Consider the following 14,648-nt stretch of genomic DNA (forward strand, 5'->3'; position numbering starts at 1 on the left):
AAAGATAAAACATGTCAGCTGCCTGGGAAAAAACTTGGCAAAGCAAGAAGCAGAAGAGGCAAACAGACTCATACTAAGCAAATAATATAATACATAAGACTTAACTTACCATCGTGTCTCACCAGGCCCTGCTGAATGTAGCGGATGTAAGTAAAAAAATTGCAAACAGCTGTAATCTAGAAAGGTGAAATAAGGACAAGGTCACATGAAGCAACACTTCAGGAGTAACAGAAGTGTGTCTAATTAAGGCAGAGATTCAGTCATAGTTACCCGTGCTCGGCTGGAAGGAGAGATGTAATAGTAGCTCCCCTTGTCGCCGAGTTTGATGCGATGTCGGCAGAGGCGAGACATGCCACTTAACGCACATTTTCTACAAATAGAAAGATCAGCTGTCAGACAGTTACAGCTACAAGACGTGGATACACAAGGTCACTGGTTTATCACAGGAAACACAAATAACATCCCATCAGGCGTTACTCACAACGAAATTTAAGACTTAAAGGGTCAGTGTGTAGGATTTAGGGGGATATATTGGCGGAAATGTAATACAGTAAGTTTCCTTGAGTGTATAATCACCTGAAAAGAAGAATCATGTTTTCATTACCAAAGAAATTAGTCGTTTACATCGACATAGGGAGCAGGTCCTTGTCCACAGAGATCACCATGTTGCACTGCCATGTTTCTACAGTAGCCCAAAATGAACAAATCGACACTGGCTCTAGTTAGGGCCATCCAATTTTTTGCGCCGGCCACCGTAGTTAGAATCTCCTCCACAAAGAGGGCACCACAAAAACACTGATTTGTTTCGTAAAACTGCTTTAATGAATGTTTTTACCGGCTTAAATCACCTGGTTTGTTTGTTTTGGAAAGGGAAGAAACCTCTGCAGATAACTTGGCTCCCAGTAAAAACCTCCTCAACGATAAACAATGAAGGAATTCTAACTGGGAGAAGTTTGAGCTGGTTGCAATCTGCAACCCTCACTGATAGATGCCTCTAAGTCCTGCACACTGTTCCTTTATAGAGTGAGATCACATTCCAGGTACAAATACATTTTAGTAAAGAAACGGCACAAAAAAAAAACAGTAGTGCACAATCAGAGAAAGTTAGTCACTGGAAGAGGAAAAGGTTCATTAATATAAATCCAAACACATGCAGAACATCAGATTTGTTTTCAGACGTCTGTATAGGCAGACTTCATTTCATGCCATAGTATTTTGAGTTAGTGAAAAGCTGAACAGGTGATTGTTCCCGAGAGGACTTACGTCTCTATTGCTGCCCTAAAGCCACTGGGAAAAAAAAGATTTTTAAATCAGACAGTGATTAGAAATGTGCCCGCTGATTAAACCCTTCTCAGATACGTGGTGAGACAATGAAAAACCTTCAGCTACACCCACTAATCATCAGGGGGGAATTCAAACCAAAGAAGAGTGGAGTTTCAGTGCTGACTAAGCTATTGTTTAGCAGTGAATGGTGAAAGAGAGGACAGGATGATAGTTAATGTGTAGACGTGATAACTCACTTCGGGCCGCCACACTCAATAGCTGAAGCTTTAACCATCGGTAACGCTGACATGGCCACAGGCTCAATAGTCAAAGAGTTGTTTTCCACTGCACTCTGCACCAGCTGCGACAGCTGTGGACAACAGTAATCAGTAATGTTAAGGTCACTTTAAATATTCAAATACAGAAAACACAGTTGTGTTTATGTGAAGTGAGATTCTGACCTCCGATCTTGTGAAGGAGAGGCAGGGTCCGATGTCTTCTCTGTAGATGCGACTCAGGAAGGCAGAGGAGCGCTCTACACTTGGATTCTCCTTCCACATCAAAAACTCTGCGTACAGAACAGAGTCCATCTGCAAAGAGAAAAATCATCACACACACGACAAACATGATGCATCAACCACAAGCAGCTACAGTCCCCCATCCTAAATAACCCAGTTAAATTACACTGGCTTAAAAATGACAAGATAAAAATCACATTTTCAAAATAGAGACAGAAGAACTGGCTAAAGCTGAGCTCAGACTACACAAGATTTAAAATCCTAACTGAGTTTGAAATCGGGCTGCATCACGAAAATAAGGAGTAACTTCACACATGTGCTTCTCTCTGATCTCAAACATACACACACTACTACAGGATATTATTACGATTATCGTTCAGAGGAAGCATGAATGCACCACCTCACATGATCTCACTGAGAAGCAAATGGAAAAAAAGCAGAGAGTGACGTGATGAGACAACCTGTGTTAATCGTAATCATGCTTTGCAGTAAGAAAAACAAAAGCAGAAGGCTTAACAAGGGCATGAGAAAATAGTTGGGGTGACATGGTCAACACAGGTTGTCTGGACCTCAGCAAGAACTGAAGGAGAGATTTAATTTTTGTCAGTTTATATTATCTGTCAACAGCGCTATGCTAACTAGACTTAGGGCTAGAATATTTTCCAGTGTTTTTTTAGTCTGTCGGCTGCTCTGGACTGACATAATCATAATCTTTATCATCCAGATTTTAAATCCTAAATATCAAACATGTTTGAAATTAACGAGCGGCCCTGATGAGCCTCCAATCAGTTTGAGAGGTTTAAGACTGGATCTGTAAACATCTCACATTCCAAGATTATCTGGGCCAAACATCAGTACTGACCAAGGCCCCAAACGAGATTTCTTACTATCAGGAGGGGTAAATCAGCCAAAAACTCGTGTAGTCTGAGCCTGTTTTAACTAATCCAACAAATATAGTGCAAAAAATACAAAAACGTTTGCTTTTTAGCTTGAGAATGATGAATTTTAACAACCTTCGACAGCTAAAAAGTCTTCTAACAAGAGAGCAAGACATCCCAGCACCTTTTTAAATTCTCATTAAAATCATTGGTACTGATCGATAATCCTTAAAACACCAGCTGAAATGTTAGTCATTTTAAAGGGACATTGTGTAACATTTTCAGTTGTTTATTGGCAAAAATTGATGTCTGCATTCATAAATATGTCATCACTGGTGTACTATTACCTCCACCAATAATCTGACTCGTATTCTCGTAAAAGGAGAATTTCGGATTTGTTTGTACATTGTGCGGGTAAGTCGTCTGTGGGGTTCCATTACGTTTCGCCATCTTGAGAATGCACCCGCCAGCAATGGACATACAGCACCGCCTTCTGCGTTTTCGTTGAGAGCCAGGCCAGCACTGCGTGACTGAGGAGCCGAAGGAGAAGAGCAAGAGGCGCTTCGCTACTACCCTGGCAAATTTTGAAACAAAGTCCCATCATGGGAGATGGAATCCTTGTCACCAAGAAAGCACAAAAGGGAATAGAAAAGGCAGTGTGACCGGCGAATTAAAAAAACGAAGGCCCATATCGGGGTAGCCTTTCCTAGGTAGAGAGAGCTGCTGAGGGAAAATGGTAATGCAATCACAGGCCAGCGCCGCTGTTGGCAGTTAGCCACTGTTAGCCGCTGTTAGCGGCCAGTCGCTAACAGCCTCATCCCTCTCCTCGCATCACTGTGCCGCTGTTAGCTGTTATCCGCTGTTAGCGCTGGCCTGTGATTATATTACCTTTCTCCTTCAGCAGCTCTCTCCACCTGGGAAAGGCAACCCCAGTGCTGACCCTTGTTTTTTTAATCTGCCGGTCACGCTGCCTTTTTGATTCCCTTTTGCACTTTCTTGGCGACGAGGATTCCGTCTCCTGTGATGCTGCATAATACATGATCCTGCATTATGCTCAAAGAATGTGACTTTGTTATGCGGCAGTAGTGCCGCTGGCCACTAACAGCTGTTAGCGGCGCAGTAATGCGAGGAGAGGGATGAGGTGCGTGAGGTTGAGCCACTTGTCAGTTGTCAAAGGACAAGACGTGATTGGTTTGTTTCAATTTACATCCGCCCCAACAGTCCTACGTTGTAGCCAGCATGGTGAGGAGGGGGTTTGTCAACTCGCGTCGCGTGTGTCTGTGTAGGAGCCTGAATGAATACTCCATGTAGTATCGGATGACATGGTTTCATCAGTGTTATCATAGCTTTTTGGTACACAGCGGCTACTGTTGTTGCAATACGTGTTTGAAACAGTGAGGCGCTAGAGTGCGGCATCTGTTTGAATGCAATATATGATTTCAACGTTAGATGGGAGAAATTCCTACACACTGTGGCTTTAAGTAAATATGCAGTATTTCTGATTTTTAAACATTATCGTCCAACATGTCCCTGGCTTCAACGCTCAATGCACATGCTAAAACAAAATCAATGCAAATGAAGAGAGGCAGACAACATGACTTTAAAAGACACAAGTGCAAGAACAAGACTGAGAGTCTACAGACATGCCACCGGCTTTGTGGGGGTGTACTCAGAGGCAGAGAGAGAGAAAGGTGTAAGGTTGTGATGTATTTACTTTTCTACCTGCACTTCCCTGAATCTTCAAAGTGTGGCTTCTTTCCCTGTTGCATCCTCACAACTGCCACTAGAGAGCCACCATCATGTTTTCACAGTCAAATGTTACAACCAACTTTTTCCCTAACTAGTCAGAAGCCAGTAACATTGAAAAGCTTGACACTGGCTTCTCAACCATATGTTCAAAAATTAACATCAAGTCTTAAAGCCACAGTGAAAACAGAAGCAACACATTTAGTTTATATCTTTCTGCCCAACAAGAGACTGATCCTCTCAGACCGACAATACTTTTCACCCAAGAGATACGGTGTATTATTGTCACTTTGTACTCTGGGGCAGAAATAATGCGTTCATTGTCCTGTAAAAGCATAAAAACAATTACAGAAAACAGATCCATCTGCCAGCAGCTAAATCTGGAAGACTTATGAGGCCCGATCGAAGGGATGCCGTTACCTGTCTGCTGTCAGTGCCCAGCCCCTCCCCCCGCTCCTGCCAGTAACGGTCAAAGGTCGCACTGACAGACTGGCCAGGAACCAGGCAGAGTATCAGAGAGAGGAGAGCAGGAACAGCAGGCTGAGAGAGGAAGAAACACCAGAGACAGAGAGGAAGAACAAGTCAAGGAGATGTTAGTACTGAGAGAAAGGACAAAGCAAAGAGAACTTGAGAAACAAGTGACTGAAAACGGGAAGGAAGAAACAGAGAAATGCACAAAGGAGAAGAGAGTAAAATCTACAAACTTCAGTCAGGTTACCTCTCGGTCTTCTTTGGCCGCAGGCTGAATGGAAACTGAAGAGGGTTCTGGTTTTCCAGGTGGGGATGGAAAGCCACCGCTTGCGCTCTTATTGCGAGAATGACCCCCAACATGTTTGTACGCTCCCCTGGTTCCTGAAGTCTGCAGCTGTGGATGCAGCTGGCGGTTTGGTGAAGAAGGTGTAGATGTCAACACCAGAGTCTTGAGCGCCGTCACCTCTGCTTGCAGAACATCAATCTGGGAGCCAGACACAGAAGAAGTAGAGAAAAAAATTGGCAAAGAGACAAAATCTCATGATGGAAGGAAAATCTGACATCAATAAAACCTTAGAATAGCAGCTACCGATTTTAAAGACAAATCAGCTCAGTTCAAAAATAGTTCAGCTGCTGTGAAGGAATTTTAAAGGGACAAAGGGTCATGAGAATCACTCAGCTCATGAAACATCACCTTATGATTTAACTGCAGCACAGAAACAGAGAAACAACATCACACACCTTTCCCTGAGCCTCCTTCAGTTGTTTCTCCGCTGCTGCTTGTTTGACGTTAGCTTCATGCACCATCTTGTGAGCTTCCTGTTGTGATGAAGATTGACACATTAACAAAAGGTCTATTGTCCGTCTAAATATGGTTTTGAGGTGTACGGTAAATCTGTTAAAAGGTTAAAGCAGTAATAAGTGATTTGTGACACTTGGGGCAGCAAAACAAGCTAACACACAACATCAACAATGTCACAACAACATAGAACAAGCCTGTGTTTACTTTAACATCATGTATCTGAGTATGTGCTGGTAAAAGTGTGCTTGTATATGAGTGAATGTCTTTGAGTACATATATATATGTATATGTTGTAATAGATATTTTGTAAGGTGCAAACAAATCAAATAAAACAAACATTAACTAGTTCCAGATTTCCAGAAGTAAGGATGTGGTGCTTTTTCAATATCATTTCATTGTAAATTGACGATATCTGGGTTGTAAAGCCCAGACATACTAAACAGACATCAAGGAACTAGTGGCAACGTAGGCAGACTGTCACATCTCCTCATGTCGCTTGAGTCTAGGCCAGAAAGTTGCACATGAACACACCACAAAGACTAGATCCAACAGCAAAGTAATACATATGTTCTGCACCTGCGTAAGAGGAAATAACTCTTAGCAGCAGTAGTTTGTATTCGTCAGTCAAAAAAGGAAACCAGAAGACCAACAGGACAGATTCAAAATGCTAGTTAGCCACTTAGCACGTTAACAATACAACGTGATGCTGAAAGAACAAATTGCATTTACTGTGGCCAGCGAACAATAAAACAAACAGTTATGAACTACATCTGCGGGGGCTAAAACTATCATCTTTCCTAATATAACAAGTTTGTTATGATCTCACACCCTCTTGACAGGGTGACAGACACTCAGCGACGCCCTGACATTGACCAACAGCCAGCCGTTGGCTTAGTGTGTCAGGGCCCTTTGACCATTAGACAACAGACATCTGAAAAGCCATGATGAATATTTTCACTATTTTCTGATGTTTTACTGATCGATTAAGTGGCAATAAAAACAATAATTGCAACTCTGGCGCCAGAAAACCAAAAATATGAGCTACAGGAGGCCAAAGCTCTCTGTAGAGCTGAGAGGAGCATAAATTCTCTGTGGGTTCATCACTTGAGCAACTCCTTTCACATCACACACAGTCATTTGATCTGATTTGATCCACTGATATCATCGTAAAATGTTTATACGTGCAGATTAAAGCTATTCCAGCTACAGGGGTTTAGTGAACCCTCATCCTAAAGTATGTTGTTTCCCTACAGTGGGAAAGCTGAAATATTACAGTGTCAAACTTGCAGTAAATGTTTTCTCTGCAAAGTAAATTGTGAAATTTAAGATTCATAATGCATCACTTCGCTCATCATCAAGGTCAAAAGTGTCAATGACAGTGCCATCAGCAGAGAGCAAAGATTAGTGCGTACCTCAAACAGACTGGCAGTGAGCTCCTCCAGCTCCTGCTCCAGCTGATTCCTGACCTGTGACAGACGCTCACACTCTTTGTCCTTCAGTTTCAGTTCCTGAAATGTGTAGGAGAAGAGGTCACAATTACATTCAACAAGGAAGGACATTTGCATTGTCAACTCTTTTTTTTCCAGGTCACACAATGCTTTGTGTGTCTGTGTGTGTTAGCATTAAGTAGGTTACAACACCCTCTTTGCAGCATCCAGCTGTTCCCTGAGGATCTCCGAGCCCTTCTCTCGGATTTCTTTCTCTCTGATCTCCAGCGAGGAGCTACGAAGCCGGGAGAGGTCGCCATGGTCTCTGCCTGACGTGGGCCCAGCCTGGCCTCCTCCCTCCACTCTGGACTTTGGCTCTGGATCCAGATCTACCAACCTTCACACAAGCAGAAGTATAAACAGTATTGTTAGTGAGGGAACAACAAGATTTTGTGCCTGCTCCTTAAACTGGGTTGTTATAAAAACACTTTAGGATATAGGGTTGATCAAAGGACAATGATGGATGACCCCACAATCTGCCTGTCCTGTTGACTGCAGACATTTATAAGTTTTTAAGATAACTTCAGCACAAAAACATTAAATTGCAGTTTTTATATTAAATACTGTACATTGTCCCTTACAATAGATTAATTTCAGTTTTGGAAACAGCAAGTAAGGAGCATAAAAACCACTGTCATCATTTTCATGTAGGACTGGGTGATATGGGTAAAATAGATATGATCATCATAAAACATCCAATACTAAAATACACTCCATTGTTTATTTGTTAGCCTATACGTGGCTAAAACTAATAAATCCTACCGACTATGGTTATATTCAGTTTTGCAGAGGCTGCAGTCTTGTATTATACTTTCAAGGGTATCTAATGTTTTTGTCTAGCCCCTTTATAGGTAATGTTTCAATGACAAATCTGATATCTGCAATATCGTAATAGACAATTCATCAACCCAGATAATTGATTCAAAGGATTTGTTGCAGGGCTGTTGAGACTGTATTATAATCAGAATTAAGGTTTATTACCGACTAGTTTTTCCACTTACAAGGATTTAGCCATGGTGTTTGGTAAGGCTTCAACTAGGGTTGCAGCGATTTACTGGTTTCAAGGTATACGGTGATATAAAAGTTGACGGTTGTCATGCTGTGTACATTTGCTTATCTAAGTTACTGAAGAAAAAAAAGCAACTGGATCTCCCCTTTATTTAAGTTATTTTCTAAGACGAGATTTTTAACACATACTTCCATTAACAAAATAGTTTCAAGATTCAATTATAGCAATAAAACATTTGTTAAACCAAAAAGTAACCCTTCTATTTTCATGCCTTTAAGAGTCATTCTGACTGATAATAATATAAATTCTGTAATACTGTGATTGAAACCGGGATATTTTCTGAGATGGTTATCGTACTCGGTTATTCTCATAGTCGATTATTCTGTTGATAACTGATTAGTTGTTTGGTCTATAAAACATCAGGATATAATAAAAAATGTCAATCAGTGTTTCCCAAAACCCAAAACAATATTCTCAAACGTCTTGTTTTGTCCACAACCCAAAAATATTTCGTTTATAGTCGTAGAGGAGCAAAGAAACCAGAAGATATTCACATTTAAGTAGCTGGACTGGAAATTTTTTTACCACTGAAACTAATTGCTAATCAAATTAGTTGGCAATTAATTTAATAGTTGACAATTAACCGATAAATCGTTGCAGCTTTTGTGTTATCAAGAGGACATAAAGAAAAGTCTAACATTTGGTATAGTCATAGCAAAATGAGTTATGTTGCAAGAATGTAAATCTGCCTCCCCTCCTTACGTTACAAAATGGTTAAATGACATCTACATCTTGAAGAAACTCCCTACACTCTGTCTAACTCTCTCATCACGTGTTCTAAAATTTGGGGGCCTTTTATTGAACACATCAAAAGGATGAGGAGTCAAGCTGACTAATCACATAGGACTACTTCCTTGCATTGGACTGCACACTGTGCTTCGATCTACCAGGACACTGCATTTCTGTTGGACTTTCCCTGACCACTCATGGTCTTTACTCCATGGATCCCAGCTCTCTGCCTGAACCTTCATGTGGACACATTACAAACTGGTGCACAATTGTACTGATTTTTCTCTATGTGGCAGTGTGTTTTTGGGGAGTTTTTCCTTATCCGCTGTGAGGGTTCAAAGGACAGAGTGTTGTTGTATGCTGTAAAGCCCTCTGAGGCAAATTTTGATAAATAAAATTAAATTGAACTGAATTTATCTTGTGCTTTTTAATCATCATTATTATTACTATTATTTTTATTTATTTATTTTTTGTTTTTGACGTCATCTTTTTCTGTTTTTCTTTTCCTTCTGTCCTGTATTTATTATGCCCCGGTTTGTGTATTGTTAGTGTTAAATACTACTATAAATTCTACTAAAAAAAAAGAGGACATATAGATAAAGGCAAAGTACCACAAACATTAAGAACATAAATAGGGAAAAAGAAAAATGATTAGAGAAATATGAAAAAGATACTATGACAACACTGTGCAATATAACTTTAAAAATTAGAGAGCTGTACAGTTCTGTGCAGGACATGCAAAATATTGATCTGGGATGTGCAAAAGTTAATTACAAGTTTGCATTACTTTTAGCTAGTTATACCTAATAAACTCATGTCTTATTTACTATATAAAGGATTAGGATGCATAATCTGTTCAACATTTAATTTATATGTTTAAAACATTAGGTTGTACTTAAGAGCAACTCTTTGGTTACATTTCAACATTAAGTTAGTTAAAATGGTTCCCATTTCAGTTTTGTGTCTGACAACATTAAAATAACCTCTAATGATGAATCATTGTCTCACTGAGGTACAGCTTCCTTTGGTCAGTGAAAACACCTGAGTTAACAAACAGACCTCCGAGGGACCACGGACCACAACTTTACACCCTCTACTACAGCATTACAGTCCCAAGTCAATGGAGATTAAATGTTGTGTCATTTTCCCACAGAGTCCATGCTCAAAACTCAAAGCTAACGTAACCCACAAACATTAACCGTACTTTTAGCTAGCTAGCTGTTAGCTAACATCTCCAACTTTTTAATACGGAGAGGTTTCCCCTCAGTATCCGCCCTTACCCTGTCAGTGTCCAGGACAGCAGCAAACCCCCCACCCTGTGTATGTGTCGGTCAGCTTCTCCCCTCCAGTGTCCTCCAGTTGTGGTTAAATCAACATTTACGGGACTATCCGAGCTAACGTTAGCTGGTTTCAGTTAAACTAATCTCAGCCGTTTTAAATCAGCGGAGGAATGCGGACGCTGACGTAGACAGCCCACAACAACAGCAGCAGCAGCAGCAGCCGTCTGACGGTGACAAAACAACGATTTAAAAGTGTAACGCCGACTTTAATATCACTTTTCCAGCCATATCCTTCACTGTTTTTCTTCTCATCCCCGTGTCGTGATTTCCAGGCAAAAAAAACGAGTGTCCCTGCTCCGTTTCTGACTCTTTCTCCTCACCGGTCACATGACAGCGCATCCACTCCCAACGCCCTGACCGACAAACCCGGTGTGGAGCCAGCAGAGCACACCGCCTTACTCAAGCTAACATCATTTACAGTCACACTGACAACTCATATGGTTAGCTGTTTATCTATGTGTGGATCTTTAACAGTTACCTCTAAAGAAAACTTGGGATTTGAAGCTCAAACATTGCTCAGTGAACTTCAAGGTGGAGTGTCATGGCCTGATTTTCCTGCAGGGAGGCCCAGGGCAATAATGGGGTGCTGGACCCCAATGAAGCCTCCATCTCTCCTACTCTCTGTGCAATGTGTACAGTTTTTCTTTACTTTTTTGCTCTATGATAATCTGATTAGACATAGTCATTGTGTGCAATATATATATACACAATACTGAAATAATTAAGGCCTTAAAACGTACAGGGGGACACTCCTGTTACGGGCTCACTCTTTATCCCCTGAAGGGTGGTGGCCTTGTGGGTAACCTGTGAGGGTGTGTGCTCCACTGTGTGTGTGCGTGTGTGTGTGTGTGGAGGGAAGCACCTCTCTCAGGATGTCATGGTGAAGACGCATGCAGCAAATTGTGATGAAAGTCAACAGAATCAAGCGTCTAGATAAGCTCTGGGTTATTGTTAGACTTCATGAGAGGGCCATGTTTGTTGTTTTGTGACAAAGACTGCAATAAAAACATTGTTGGAGAACGGCATTTGAACACCTCGCCATCCATCCTTCTGCAGGGTGGTCCAGACCGCTAGAAGCTAGTTACCAGCTAACAATGAGCCAAGCAAAAATTAATGTTAATTAGCCAGCATGTTCCCAACAATGCGTCGTAGCCTGTAAGCTGTCACTGAGAGAGGTAACATTCTCAAGACAGGGATGTTCATAGTAGGGCTCCACTATTAATCGAACAGTTATTGAAATCGCAACGTGATATGAGTGCATGAGTGCAATATCCAAATCGTAGGACCTGCCATTTTGGGACATGCTTTTTTGGTACAGTCCCCAGCAAAAATCACATCATCATCATTTATATATTTTTTTAGTAAAAATGAAATGCAAAAATTACCTCCTGTATCACAACTCATACCGCAATCGAAATATCTGTCAGAATAATTGCAATTTGATTTTTTTTTTAACATTGTGCAGCCCTACTAGATAGAGTAATAAAGCAGGACCAACCTTTAGTCTCTTATCATGTCAGTTGATAAAAGTTTCAATTGAAGCACAAGCCAAATAACACACATTGAAGCCTAATCTTAGTTTACACTTTTGCACAACTGGTAGCCCAGCCTTGCAGAGTATTAGCCATCACATAAATGTATTTGCTCTTTTTTTGTAACCTTTTCAAGCTAATTCCATGACAATGCATGTCAAAATCAAAAGCTGTAGTCCTATCATGCATGAAATAATCAAAACTAAATAAAGCATGTTGTGTGGATGTGAATTTAACAATAATCAAATATAAGCAAAGATTTATCCATTTACCATGAAATAAGATGTCTAAACACTCTATACTCTTTGTCCACCAAACTATGACAGAATTGTTTTACAGCTGTAAAATGTCCAGCACGATACATATCCTAGTTGAATTCTTTAAAACACAAAATATATGAGACACTAAAAAAATAATTTTAATTTAAAGGAGCAGTATGTAAGAGCAGTGTGACATCTAGCAGTGAGGATCACATACAAATTGCAACCAGCTGAAACTTTTCCTGGTTAGAATTCCTTCAGCGTTCTTTGTTCAGGAGGTTTTTACCAGGAGCTGAATTATCCACAGAGGTCTCTTCCTCTCCAAAACAAACAGACCTGGTGATTTAAACTGGTAAAAACACTGAATAAAGCAGTTTTATGTTTTAAAAAAAACATAGTTTTCTGACACGTTTGTTGCTTAGGGGCTGCTAACTACGGTGGCCGATGTGAAAATGCAAATGGCCTATCTAGTTTGTGCATTCTGGGCTACTGTAGGATTATAGTGATTATACAAAAATGAAAACATGCAAATTATAATATATTCCATTTCTGCCAATATATCCCCCCAAATCCTCCACACTGGACCTTTTGAAATTGGGCTGTACTCTTGTTTCAAGTGTCTTTGTTGTCTATGGGAAAAAGGGACAAGTGTTGGATGTGAGGTAATATCATGTCAACACGGATTACAAAATCTCGAATAGTCCCACCTCTAATCAAAACTGTCTGAGGTATGGCAAGTGTACAGACCTCCCTGACCGTAACACTGTATATGCCATCAGGCAGGAATAACTGTACACCTTCCTCACCGTGCTCTCTGCTTAACACACAAATGCAAATGCAAATTCCCCTCCCATGGTAATCCAGCTGCCCCCGCACTCTACAAATACACCTCAAACACCTAAGGAAGTTTGCAACTTGCTGGTGACTGAGGGGTTTAAGACTGACTGCATAAACTCAACGTCCCTTCAGTTCTCTGACTTCAGCGAGGGACTATTGTTTCATATCATCCTTCATTTCTCTCCCTTCCCTCATTTCCTGTCAGCTCTCTACTGCACCCACTAATAAAGGCAAAAATAAAATCAAAACATGTCCTAATCTGACCCCGCAGTCAGCCCCCAGACTGAGTGTGTGCGCTGTCTGTGAATGTGCTGCATGGATTCTCCTCACTACATTTGTCTGCTGGCTGTGATGCAGAATAAGACTTTACATGCAAAACAAGCCTCAGATTATAGCATGTATTAAAACTAGTGACTAAATATAGACGTCTGTTTGCTAGTTTGCATATGTAATCGTTTGACTTGACCGCCTGACTGCTACTTTAAAGTGATGGTCACACACATCACCTAAAGGGCTCAAACTTCATGATGGGTATAAATTGAGACTGACATTGTGTTTAATCAAAGCCGATATGAGAAGAGTTTTGTTGTTTGATAACTGTGCAACATTAACTGTCTCTTCTGTAGGTGATGGGGACACCAATATGCTAGAGAGTGAAGCATTTGTATCCTTTAAATACTGCCATTGTGACAGCATTTATGGAGTGAAATCATCCAACACTACACTTTGGGAAACGTCCTTAAAATCACCTTTGATCTAGCTCATCTTTTCTGACACTCACCGTCCAACAACACAGCCCTCCTCCTCAGGTTCCCTGCTGCACTTGTGTCTGGCAGCTGGCTGTCCTAGGACATCAGGCTTCCCAAAAAACACAGCAGAGGAATATACTGCTATTCCAGATCTCCCTGCTTTGAGGACTTCATATCCTGGGCTGGCTGATGCTGAAGATGGTGGAGAGGAGGAAATCTGGACGCTGTGAATCCCCTCAAAAGCATCCATGTCTCTCTCTCAGGCAGTGCAGAGACTCAACAGGAACTAGACGTCTGCACTGTTACATTCAGTTTGTTAAATGCTTTTATTTAATGGCCCTGATGCCTGTGGGTGTCACGCACCTACAAGGCAGAAAAGAAAGAGTTACATACTACAATTTAAAATCACATTTGATTAAAAGGAATCAAAGCTTTGCAGTAGCCAGTGGAGAAGCCATGACCTCTACAGTGTTTGAATAACTTACAGACGTCTTCCCTCTCTGAGCACTGCAGAGCCAGAGGAGCTCAGACGCTGTTATTTGCAGGTTGTCATGCTAAAGGAATTTGCTCCTTTGTGAGATATCCAGTGTAAACACAACTTCAACCTCAGTTAAGGATCATGCAAGTATTACACACACATGTGGAGTGCGAGAGACTTAATCCAGGATGACTTGAGGACAGAGAAATACATAGAAAATACTCACCAACGTGTTCAAAACTGATCCCCAGTTGTCAGAGCATCAGAAATCAGTAAAAACAGCTGAAATGGTGCTTTGATAATCTCAAGATTGAACTCTGTCCGCACTTCACCCTGCTGTTGGTCTCCTGGTTAGACAGGAAGGGTTAATCACTAACACCTTCTGGCCAGTTAGAGCCCGGTTGTACACATTTCTTCCAGCAGAGGGAGGAGGACACAGTCTCACCTGATCCATGAATCAATACTGACTGATGCTTCAAACTGAAAATA

At 41.0% G+C, this 14,648-nt stretch overlaps 1 protein-coding gene across 5 annotated transcripts in view; it reads right to left on the reverse strand.

Moving 5' to 3' along the window:
• The window catches only part of rab3il1 (RAB3A interacting protein (rabin3)-like 1), a 16,112-nt gene extending 1,603 nt beyond the window's left edge, over nucleotides 1-14,509 (reverse strand). The window contains exons 1-12 of one of the 5 annotated variants that reach the window (XM_033634303.2): nucleotides 14,386-14,509; nucleotides 13,714-14,044; nucleotides 7,319-7,502; nucleotides 7,091-7,186; nucleotides 5,618-5,695; nucleotides 5,124-5,360; nucleotides 4,826-4,945; nucleotides 1,725-1,853; nucleotides 1,521-1,633; nucleotides 1,264-1,287; nucleotides 271-370; nucleotides 110-176 (exon numbers count right to left, since the gene is read on the reverse strand). In XM_033634303.2, the coding sequence (XP_033490194.1) occupies nucleotides 110-176; nucleotides 271-370; nucleotides 1,264-1,287; nucleotides 1,521-1,633; nucleotides 1,725-1,853; nucleotides 4,826-4,945; nucleotides 5,124-5,360; nucleotides 5,618-5,695; nucleotides 7,091-7,186; nucleotides 7,319-7,502; nucleotides 13,714-13,931 (1,366 nt within the window). In that variant the 5' untranslated portion in view covers nucleotides 13,932-14,044; nucleotides 14,386-14,509. Of the gene's footprint in view, nucleotides 1-109; nucleotides 177-270; nucleotides 371-1,263; nucleotides 1,288-1,520; nucleotides 1,634-1,724; nucleotides 1,854-4,825; nucleotides 4,946-5,123; nucleotides 5,361-5,617; nucleotides 5,696-7,090; nucleotides 7,187-7,318; nucleotides 7,503-10,243; nucleotides 10,588-13,713; nucleotides 14,045-14,385 lie in introns of those variants that run through there. The other 4 variants (XM_033634305.2, XM_033634304.2, XM_033634307.2 and 1 more) reach the window with 4 other exon arrangements.
• Nucleotides 14,510-14,648: the final 139 nt, after the last annotated feature.

Source organism: Epinephelus lanceolatus, chromosome 5 (assembly GCF_041903045.1).
Source record: "Epinephelus lanceolatus isolate andai-2023 chromosome 5, ASM4190304v1, whole genome shotgun sequence".
Classification (NCBI taxonomy): domain Eukaryota; kingdom Metazoa; phylum Chordata; class Actinopteri; order Perciformes; family Serranidae; genus Epinephelus; species Epinephelus lanceolatus.